Genomic DNA, 12197 nt, shown 5'->3' with positions numbered 1-12197 from the left:
TATGTTTAATTTATTTGTTGGTTTGCCTAGCTGTAGTGTTGGGCACCATCACGACCTATACGTGAAATTGGGTCGTGACACGGGCTTTTCAATAAATGAACTTTATTCAATAAAAAAAAATTAGATACACAAGAGACGCTTTTTAAATGTTTTGTCCAATTGTTCACTTAGACAACCAAAACTTTCTATTTTTGGGGCCCTTTCATAGAGACAAATTCATTCATTCTAATATTTAATAAAAATGTGCCAAATCCTGATGGAAACTGTGTCTAAATGTTTTTCCTTTTCTCCATTGACGTACAATTGATACGGGTTACAAAGTGATAAGGGCACATGATAAGCAATAAAATAAAAAAACAGCTCGGTGCACGAAGCATCTCATATTCATGCAAGGTCGGGGAAAGGGCCGCACTCTACCCTAATGCAAGCATCAATGACTAATTCCACGGCTTGAACCCATAACCTATAGATCACACGGAAATAATATTACCATTAAACCACGGACACCTTCAAATCAGACAGGCAGCTGCTCCAACTCCTTTTTAGGATGTTTTGGTACTTCGGGAGTACAATATATCATGTATCTATAGAAGCATAAACCAACGCAGAAGGTCAAAGCCAAAGCTCTAACTAACAATTCTCCGTCCACCATGTAAACAAGAACTTGCATTACTAATTCCAGCAATAAGTCTTTTTCCACAATATCATATGATACGTGCATGAAGTGACCAAACACATAGAAATATGTGGTGCAACCTAGTAATAGAGCGAGATACCCATAATTGAACTCCAAAAGGTGATGCAGGACTGCTGCAGTCATCACAGGAATGACCTCGATCATAAATTTTGCCTTGGCACCAATTATCTGGAAAGGCATGTCGCGATGCCAATAAACAACAGAATAGTGCGCAGTAAAATGAATTATAAAGCCACCCACCATGAAAAGGAACGTGAAAATTCCCGGAACATGTTCTAAATTCAGGAGGGCAGCGACTATACACAAGAAGGAAAAGTAACTATAAATAAGCCACCATATGTCTTCAAGCCTTACAAGACCCCCTGAAATAAACACAAGAACAACATATTCAGCATCTCAAAGAAAGTTACGAAAACACAAAATCAAGCACACCAAGACCATGAACAAGCACAATTGGAGAGGGCAACTTGCAATAAAAATCACTACTTTCAAAGTCTAAAAAGAAGTAACTTCTCGTCTCCAAACTATATCAGCAAAGAAGTTGTGGTATTGTTTTGGCATCCAAACTAGAAAAACACTATAATTACATCCGCTCCTACGAATATTCATAAATTTATGGCAATATCAACGGCAAGATTATGACACACTGACTACATTGTCCAACTTATTACATTGTGTATACATTCCTTAAGTACAACTTCCTTCTGCCATATGAAATTTGTCCAATAGTCCACTAGTCTAAAAGTGTTTGTACACCCCACTTTAGTTGATTCCAGTATCAAGCATCATATACAAATGGATTCCATCTCAAAAAGCACCAGAAAATTACTGTTATGTACTAAAATTGAAAGATCCTACAAGATATCCTAAGAATATTCACAGTACGTCCACTACCCTGTTAGGGCTAGACTTGATATTTATTAAGTACACGTGAATTATCGTACTCATATTATCTGCACATTTTTGTGCAGACTGTTCCTGGGACCTAGGAGATAGAGTTGGGCTGATACTTGGATACTTCGCTGAGCTGCCTTGCTTGGATTCACAGCTCTAGCTCCCTCATTAAGACTACCAAGTTAACTATCTGCTCGTATGTGATAAATTTCTAGGATTAAACCACAATTTCAAGTCAAGAAACACAATCTTTAGGTGAAAAGACTTACCATCTGATTGACCACCAAATGCCTCTGGAAGCCTAATCTTCTTGTAAATTGAAACCACGACCTTCAAGCTCTGCGTGCCCTTCTGATAGGAAACCGTCGCATTGCCACAGGGAGAGGCACATAGAGGGATAGCATCACCCATCTGGCTGCAGATAGATTTCATGTATTGATTTATATTTTGCCGTCTTACAAGAAAGGGATAAAATTAAGGAGAAGGATATGTTCAAGAAACTGTTTTTTCACTAACAACTGCAGAAAGAGAATTACAACAACAACATCCAGTGTATTCCCGCAAGTGGGATCTGGGGAGGATAGGATGTACGCAGCCTTACCCCTACCCTGGAAGGGCAGATAGGATATTTTCGGAAGACCCTCGGCTGAAGAGAAGATGTAAGAAGCACCGATAAAAAGAAATAACAATACAGGATATTAAGAAAACTAAATCCAAAATAACAAAGGAGAACTAAAAAAGAATAAATGCAGATGGCAATTTGGCAAAAGAAGTTGAATATAAGGGGCTAGCAACATCACCAATATACAACTACTTCATAAGTAGGCCACAGATATCAACATCACCAATATCAAACCCTTGGATTTTTTGTTTTAAAATTTTATATGCTCGTTTAGGGTTTAAAGACTGAAAATTTGCTTCGAATAAAGAGGAGGGGGATAAACAACTGTGTAGAAGTATTAGAGAAAAACTGCAAAAGGTCTGAAACCTCAAAAATTATACAAATTGCAAAACTCTGACTAATTTATTTATTAAAAAAAGAAATAATAGATTAAATTCAACTACCTTGACGAAAAAGATCCAAACTGTGCTGCGACCTTCAACAGGAGAAGAGAAAGAACGCGAATGAGTGTTAAGGGAAAGGAGTTATATTCCTGCGAAAGAAAGGAACGAGAAATAGAAAAATAAAAAATTGCTTGGCGTTTTGGACTAATCCCTAAACGAATTAGGAGTAATACGTAATTCCAAGAGTTCTTACACCTTTAGGGGTCGTTTGGTACGACATATAAGAATAGTGCTGAATAGAGTATATTAGTAATGCTGGTATTAGTAATGCTGACATTAGTTATGCTAAAATTATTTTTTATCCACTATTTGATTTGGTGTATTAAAACATTGCATAATTTTTAAAAAATTGGATGTTTACAAAAGTACTCTCCACAATTTTTAACTTTAGCTATAAAAATTAACTTTATAGATAACAGAACAAGAAAGGAAAGGCTGAGGCTCTTTTGATGCTCCATTTTCAAAGTATGTTGCTCAATGAAGTGAATCCAGTTAAAGTTGTGACGTTAATTCAAAACTAGACGTGAATACATTATGTGCATAATAATCACTTGTTTTCTATGCATTGCTTATACATAGCATAATATCAAGTATAATATATAACTAATACAAGTATTAATTATACATAGGTTGAAAAAATATACCAAACGGGGTACTAGTAATGCACATAGTTAATGTTTGCATTATTTTTTCTAGCACCTCCTACCAAACGACCCCTTACTATTTATAGTACGTAATATGTTGGAAATTGGCATGAGTTACTTATGGTAATAGCCATAATAAGCGGTAACCTTTTTATTTAATTAGTAGTCATTCCTTTTCATTGCCGGGTAAGAATAGCCATAATTAACGTGTAGTTTTTATTTTGTAGTCATTCCTTTCATTGCCCGAGCAGGAATATTATGTATTTTTTGCTTAATTCGAAGCGTATGTTATGTCTATAAATTAACCTATGTTGAGAAAGGAAAAGAAATATTAAGACAAACACACATTTCTCGTCAAGTCTCAATTTGTTATTGCATGTTTAGCAAGATGAATCTTGAACAGAAGATGTGGCATGCTAAGGAATGTCTTTGAGCTGCATGTGGCCAGATTTGGCAGATAGCCACAGTACTAGGATCGATGAATTTGCTAGCCTTACTGAGGCTGAGACTGATTAGGATTAGATACTGTTGATTAGTAGATGAGATTAAGAATATTTCAATTTTAATTTGAAAGAAGGTTAAATTGGAAGGGTTTCATTTCTTATGTTTTTCTTTCTGTTTGTTAGTTTTCTATGTAAGATGGTTTTCCTGTCCCCTTCCCTCTATATTTACAAAGAATTTAAAACAAGTCTTTGATACCCAACTCCATATACAGCAGGACCAAACTATTCACAACTTTGCTTCAATTTTTGGAATAAAAGAGCTAGAAGCACCCATAACAACAACAACAATAACGATCCAGTGAAATCTCACTAGTGGAGTCTGGAAAGGATAATGTGTACGCAGATCTTACTCCTACCCCGAGGTCTGTTTCTGAAAGACCTTAGGCTCAAGAAGACGTAAAGAGTCAATATATCAGTACCCTCAATAGAAACCATATGAAAAAATAATAGCATCATCAGAACCAGAAAATAGATGAAAAGCAAAACAATAACCATTAGAAAGCCCGACACTGGTAAAGTTTCTGTTATATGACCAGGAGGTCCCAGGTTCGAGCTGTGAAAACAGCCTTTTGCGGAAATGTAGGTTAAGACTATTTAGTCCATCAGGCTGGCCTTTTTTTTTTTGAAGTATAGAACCATGGAGAAATATAAAAACTCCATGAAGAGCTAAGAATTTCTATAAAATTCAACTAATGAGAAGACGATGGAGTAGCGAGATAGCACAAAATAAGCTTAAGAGTGACCAAACAACATGATTCGGACTTACCTCTTTAGAATGTTCCTCAAGTCAGTCCTGTTTTTCTCATTTTACATAGAATAAACTAATACTATGAACTTTTAAAGTTTTCCACAGGTATGAGGTTTTTGTATAAAACTTACAAAGAAATTTTATCAAACAACTTGTATGCATTCACCAACAACAGTTAAATAAAGAGCAAAGAGCCAAAGGATTAAAACATTAGATTTTTAAATGTATAACGCGATCCATGACAATGTAAAATATAATACTATCAGTGTAATTTTAATTGTTATAACAAATTATATAAAACATATGTTATTATATAGATACTGTCACTACACATAGTTTAAACTAAAAAAAGCCCAAGTATTTGACTTATTTTACTATAAATGCAATTGCAAAAATGAAACTGTATAGCCGCTATAAAAATAATAGCCGAAAAAATGTATAAAATTTATATATTTTTTTGTGTATATATACATTTTATAGGTTATATATAAAAATTATACAAATCTTATACACTTTTTCGGCTGTCAAATATAAATAGTTTCTGTCGCGGGCTAAAAGTGATAATATACATCTTGATTATCCATCATCAATATCTAACCAAACAACACATTTTCTAAAATTTCCCTCTTTAAAAAGACGCTCTCTTTAACTTTTGACTTCTTCCACTTCTAGATCCAATACATTTTACGGCAAATGGCCAAATATATCACTGTATTTTTTAAAATGGTCTAAAAATACCCCCTCGTTATACTATTGGATTACCTATACCCATGCAGTCATACTTTAGGTTCAAATATACCCATCATACCCGTACATTTTAATAATCACTTTTCAAACCCCATTTTTTAATATATTCATTTCCGGTTCGAATCCTACATCTTCAACCGTATGATCAGAATCAACGGCTTAGATAATTCCCAACACTTTTTACCCCTTTCTTCTTTTCCCTATTTCAAATTCAAATCTCATCATTTCTTCAACGGCTAGTTTCTTTTCTTTTCATTGTCTCCTCTCTTCTCTAACCCTATCTCTTCTGCTACATCAGCAGAAACCTTGGGACAAGGCTTCATTCCTTTACGAATACTTGCTAAATGATGTTTCAATCGGTTGATAGTGCCAGTACATTTTTGGGTGCAAAACCTACTCCTAAAATACTTTTTCTCTTGATTTGAGATTGTATACTTCAAGGCAATGCAGGATCTTTTCTGCTCATATCTTCAGACTCTGCTTCATCCATTTTCTGCAAGTTTTGATTTTTGAAGAGTTCACCTGCTACTACACCCCAAAATTGTGGCGTACGCCTGCTACTACACCCCGGGTGACGGGCGTATGCATTATGGGACTTTCGCCCCCCACCATCGCCTTGGGACATTTTTGGTATGCCTTGCCTCGGGACTCGCCCCGAAAATATCTTTTAAAACACTAGTTAAAACCGTAATTGGAATCATGGCCTTATTTTGATAAAGCTTGTTTATGGGCCTGTGTTTGGATGGATGTAGACCTAACACTGTTGTCTAGTGATGCAGGGTCCAATTGGATCCGTGTTGTATATATATGATTTTCAATAATACAAAGCCACATGAACTTTGGGCCTTCCATCTGATCCCATGTGCAATTAATCTAGTGAAAATAGTACGGGCTAATTAGTTTTCAGACCGGTAATTGAAAAATAGCCAGCATTTGTAAAGTCATTGGAAAATAGCTATTATTTTACTGCAACACGGAAAGTTCCAGCATAATATACTGGAGATTGGTGCACATGCGTATGAACTTCCAACATATTATGCTTGAACTCCAATACACGGAAAGTTCTAGCATAATATACTGGATATTGGAGCACCTGTGTATGAACTTTCATCATATTATGCTGGAACTCCAGTATATTATCTTGAAACTCCAGTATATTATCCTGGAACTTCAGTATCTTATACTGTAATATTTTTTATATTTTGAATAGAATTTTCGTTCAGATTTATCTTTACATGAAAAGTGGCTAAATTTCGATTACTTTAGAAACTGTGACTATATTTCAATTACCACTTATAAATCTGGCTATATTTGAATTTCACCCATTAATCCGTGATGAAACCATTGCTAAGAGGAAATACCTTTAATTTGTTAAAACGTTTAATACCCAAATGTGGATTCACTTGTCCGCTCAAAAACCATTCCCTAATAAGAAGTGCCATTTCAACATTATTAACACTTGATTTCAAATTAGTACGACCTTTAAGTCCAAAACACACTCCATTGTAAAACCTTCACACATAATCTCAACTTTAGATAATAAATAATTGACCCATGAATCTGCATAGAATGCTTTAGGTGTGTGCGATGACACAAAAATATCATCTTTAAATTTAATAATTAATTTTGTGTTCTAAGACCTTAAAAAATACTATTTATCACTCCTCGACTTGCGCGCAGTCCGTAATTCGGGTGTAATTCGGATCAGGATCGGTGCATTTTGGAACCATGAAACTGTTGAACGTGCTGCTACTGGTTTCCTTCAATATGATCGCGTGACTGTGTCCGCGATCGCGAAGGCTTAATAGTCAAGGATGAAAGTTGTACTATGCGATCGCATAGAGAGGTCCGCGATCGTACTGTGACAGCAGGCAAAGCACCACGAACGCGGGGGCCAAGCCGCGTTCGCGTAGAAGGAATGAGGAAGAAGCAGAAGCACAAAAATTGTACTACGCGATTGCACAATGATGTCCGCGATCGCGGAAGGCTAAGAAATTGAGCTTCGCGTTCGCGTAGAGAAAAAGGTTGGGCAGCCAAAAATGTGCTTCGCGATCGCGAAGTATTGTACGCGATCGCATAAGGTAAAATCTGGGCAAACAGCTGGAAATGGGATTTCGTCCCATTTTCAACCATTTTCCATTTTTGAGCTCGGGTAAGGCGATTCTTGGGCGATTTTCACGGGAAAATATTGGTGTAAGTAATCTTTAACATTTATTGATTATATTTCATGATTTCATACTCATTTATATCATGAATCCGTGAAATTTGGGAGAAAACCATATTTTTATAAAATCTTCCAAAAATAAAAATTTAAGATTTGAAGGTCCATTTGACATCGAAATTTGATAATTTTTGTATGGTTGGACTCGTCTCGGAATGGGTGTTTAGATTTCGTAAACTTTTCTGAGATTTGAGATGTGGGCTCCACTGTCAATTTTTAAAAGTGAATTTTCGATTTTATCCGGAAAATTAGTAAATTCATATGGAATTGATTCTTACGATTTGTATTGAGTATATCGAATTATTTGTTAATAGATTTTAAGCTTTTGGAGTCAAATTTAAAAGGAAAAGTTGTGGTCGAGTAATTGATTGAAATTGAAAAGCGAGGTAAGTGTCGTGGTTAACCTTAACTTGAGGGAATAGAACTCTTAAATTATTTGTTATGTGAAATGCATGTGAACGACGTATATGCGAGGTGACGAGTGTCCATACATCGTCAAATTAATTGTTTTCATAATTATTTTAAAATCCTAAATTTGTTTTAATACACGAACTAATTGTTATAAAAATTATTTCTCTCCTCTTATATGTCAAATAGTAGTTCTTGAATTCCTGCAATAATTGCTACATGCTTATTTGATTTATGTGCATTAATTGCTACTTGACATTTAGCATATTAAATATTAAGCTGCCTACTTTTTTCCTGATTTCCATAATAAATTATTATTTGTCATTGTTTGTTTCATAATTAAATCATAATTATTGTATGCTTGTTGTCTTAAAATTTTATATTAATTGTTGCATTTATTGGGGCAATTTCTTCTATAAGAATTGGTAAATGAATATATTGGAGGAGCGGGATGCAGGCCGCAACAGAATTAATTGAAATAAATATATTGGAGGATCGGGTTGCACGCTGCAACAGACTTGTTTAAAAGTCTATATTGGGGGATCGGGCTGCACGCGACAACAGACTTAATAAAAGCCCATATTGGGGGATCGGGTTGCACGCCACAACAGACTTATTAAAAAGTCCATATTGGGGGATCGGGTTGCACATCGCCACAGACTTATTTAAAAGTCTATATATATACTTGATTAAAATAAATATATTGGAGGGTTAAAAATGAATATTCTAATGACCCAACCGGTCATTTTTAACTTTTAGAACCTCGTTCCCTAAAATAAAACTTCCTGTAGGTGCTTGTAATGATTTATGACTTGCGGGGATGGTTGGTTCGGGATTTGAAAGTGTTTTAGGTAAAACCGGAACACTTGGTTCCTTAAGTTGGCCTTAAAGTGCTAAGTTTGACTTCGGTCAACTTTTTGTGAAAACGACCTCGGAATAGAATTTTGATGATTCCAACAGCTCCGTATGGTGATTTTGGACTTAGGAGCGTATTCGGAATTTTATTTGGAAATCCGTAGTTAAATTAGGCATGAAATGGCTAAAAACAAGAACTTAAGTTTGGAAGTTTGACCGATGAGTTGACTTTTTGATATCGGAGTCGGAATCCAGTTTCGTAACTTTTCATAGCTCTGTTATATAATTTATGACTTGTGTGTAAATTTTGAGGTCAATCGGAGTTGATTTGATAGGTTCCGGCATTGAATGTAGAAGTTGAAAACTCTTAGTCTCAATAAGCTTGAACTGGGGTATGATTCATGGTTTTAGCGTTGTTTGATGTGATTTAGAGGTTCGACTAACTTCGTATGATGTTTTAGGACTTGTTGGTATATTTGGTTGAGGTCCTGAGGGCCTCGGGTGAGTTTTGGATGGTTAACGGATCAAAAATTTGAGTTAAAAAGCTGCTACAATTTTTCCTCTTCTGTTGGACATTCTGGGCTGTGATCGAGGGCACATGTTCGATGCCGCGATCAAGGCCCAGTTCGAGGACCAGTTCCGAAGGCTGCTGGGCAGTTTTATAAAAAGAGGGCATTCGTCCCATTTGCCATTTTTGACGAACTTGAGCTTGAGCATAGACGACTTTTGGCAGATTTTCAAGGGAAAAACATTGGGGTAAGTGATTCTAACTCGGATTTGGTCTACATATACAAGTGTATCATTGTTTTTCACAATTTAAATAGTGTTTTGAGATTTGAGATTTGGAAAAGTTTAGAAATCTCATAGAAACGAAATTTTGAGATTTCGGAGTCGGAATTGAGTAAAATTGGTATGGTTGGACTCGTAATTGAATGGGTTGTCGGATTTTATAACTTTCACCGGATTCCGAGGTGTGGGCCCCGTGGGCGAATTTTTAATTAATTTCGAAATTTTTATTTAAAATGTAGTATTTCCTTATAGAATTTATTTCCTATAATTTTTAGTGATTGTATCGAATTATTTTGTCTAGATTCGAGCCAGACAGAGTTGGATAATCGTGGAAAATGCAAAATTGTGGATTAAATTGGAGCAAGATGAGGTAAGGCTCTTGTCTAATCTTGTGAGGGAAAAATTACCTCATAGGTGATTAAAATTAAATAATTGTTGCTAATTATGGGTGGTTACGTACGCACGTGGTGACGAGAGTCCGTGCGTAGCTACTATTAATGCTAAAGTCTGGGTAGTTTAGGACTCAAAGTATGCCTTACTTGTGTAAATTGTATTCTTTAATTTATTTATATTAATTGATATCTATATGAATATATTGTGAATTGTTAGATAAATATATTAAAGGATGGAAATCTCATAGGCTTGATTGTCTGTTTAAATCAATTAATTGTTAAAAGAAATTGTTCTCCTCCCAAAATCATCTTATAATGAATATACTTCTCCTTCCGGAGGCACATAAGAAAATATCCACCTTTCTTGTGGAGCGGGCCGAACACCTCGGAAGGATAGATGCATCTATGGATCGCGCCGCATGTCCCTCGGCAGTGTACACGACACTCTGGATCGGGTCGTACGTCCTCGGCAGAAATCGTGCTTAATATTAATAATTACACGATACTTTAATAATTTATTTCAGCTTGTGAAGCTAAGTAATAAATTGGAAAATCCTTGGAATTTAATGAATTATTAATCTTGCTTGTTTAGGAATTAATTGTTACTCCTGTAAATGAGATTTAATTGATAAATTAGAATTTATTTGAATTGAAGGAATTTAATTAATATATTGAGAATTGTTACATTTGAAGAATTTTGATTATTTCCGCTAATTAAATAAATTATTTGTAAATTCTGTAAATCATGTTGATTTGAATATTCTAATTTTATTTCAATTATTATTAACCCATAGTGAGTGTCAAAGTCGACCATCTCGTCTCTACCACTTCGAGATTACGCTTGATACTTACTAGGTACACGTTGTTTACGTACTCATACTACACATGCTGCACTTTTGTGCAGGATCTGAGACAGGTACTAGTGGAGGACCTATCATCACATACCCACGTCATCCCGAGGCATAGTGGTGAGCTGCCTTTCTGAGCCGTTCTGCAGCTACCAGTGTCTCTTATGATATTTATATTCTGTCTATTTCATTTCAGACAGTATTTGGAGTTTTGTATAATCTACTAGATGCTCATGCACTTGTGACACCGGGTCTTGGCACATACATTGGTAGAAATTGGTATTTTTGTTTTGAATAAAAGTTTAACCAATGTACGTTTGACTTATTAGTTGGCTTGCCTAGCTGTAGTGTTGGGCGCCATCACGACCTATAGGTGAAATTGTGTCGTGACAACATGGTATCAGAGCACTAGGTTCACGTAGGTCTCACAAGTTATGAGCAGACCTAATAGAGTCTTGCGGATTGGTACGGAGACGTCTGTACTTATATTCGAGAGGCTATATGGTGTTAGGAAACTACCTTTCTTACTATTCCATCATGCAATTGATGTAGTCCTAAATATCCTTCTCTTATTCTCTCACAGATGGTGAGAACACGCTCTAATGAGATTCCAGACCAGGGAAGAGCTACTCCCCCAGTTGCTAGAGGTAGAGGCCGAGGGAGGGATCCAGCCCGTGGTAGAGGGCGAGGACGTCCCAGGACTATTCCGGTTATGCTGCCAGTGAATCCAGTAGAAAAACCCATTATTGAGGAGCAGGGTGAGGTGCCTGTGGCAGAGCCAGCTCCGGCGGACTTCACATCTGCACCGGGATTTCAAGATGTCATGGGTCGTATGCTGCGATTCATGGACAATATGACTCAGGCCGGTTTATTTCTGGCAGACCCAGCCACATCTCAGGAGGGCGGGGGAGCACAGACCTCTACTGCACAGGCTCATGGACATGCAGCTTCTGTATATCAGACCCAGGGTGCACTACCCGTGGCTGGAGTTCAGCCAGTGGCAGCAGCTACACCTGAGCCCAGGCCAGCTGTAGCCGCCGATCCTCAGAAACTATTGGACAGATGGACTAGACTACATCCCCCTGTCTTCGGGGGTGAGCGACATGAGGATCCACAGGATTTCATTGATCGTTGCAAGGATAGACTGTACAACATGAGGATATTGGAATCCCATGGGGTTGATTTTGCTACTTTTCAGCTAAAGGGTAGAGCCCGTAGATGGTGGCAGTCTTATGCTCTTTGCAGACCAGCAGATTCTCTTCCCATGACTTGGGACAGGTTCACCCGTATCTTCTTGGACAGGTATATTCCACCCTCCCAGAGGGAAGAGTTGCGGTTTCAGTTTGAGCAGCTCTAGCAGGGTCAGATGTCAGTGACTGATTATGA

General features: G+C 36.7%; 1 protein-coding gene across 1 annotated transcript; it reads right to left on the bottom strand.

The window, feature by feature from the left end:
• Positions 1-266: 266 nt before the first annotated feature.
• On the bottom strand, positions 267-2791 carry LOC138899461 (uncharacterized). The gene is made up of 3 exons (XM_070185932.1): positions 2657-2791; positions 1861-2002; positions 267-1059 (listed from the first exon to the last, which is right to left on the bottom strand). The coding sequence occupies exons 2-3, from the start codon at positions 2000-2002 to the stop codon at positions 515-517; spliced, it is 687 nt and encodes a 228-aa protein (XP_070042033.1). The 5' UTR covers positions 2657-2791; the 3' UTR covers positions 267-514.
• Positions 2792-12197: the final 9406 nt, after the last annotated feature.

This window comes from Nicotiana tomentosiformis, chromosome 9, assembly GCF_000390325.3.
Source record: "Nicotiana tomentosiformis chromosome 9, ASM39032v3, whole genome shotgun sequence".
In the NCBI taxonomy this organism is placed as follows: Eukaryota; Viridiplantae; Streptophyta; class Magnoliopsida; order Solanales; family Solanaceae; genus Nicotiana; species Nicotiana tomentosiformis.
Note: the sequence above shows the minus strand (reverse complement) of the source record. Positions and strands in the feature narration are given on the sequence as shown.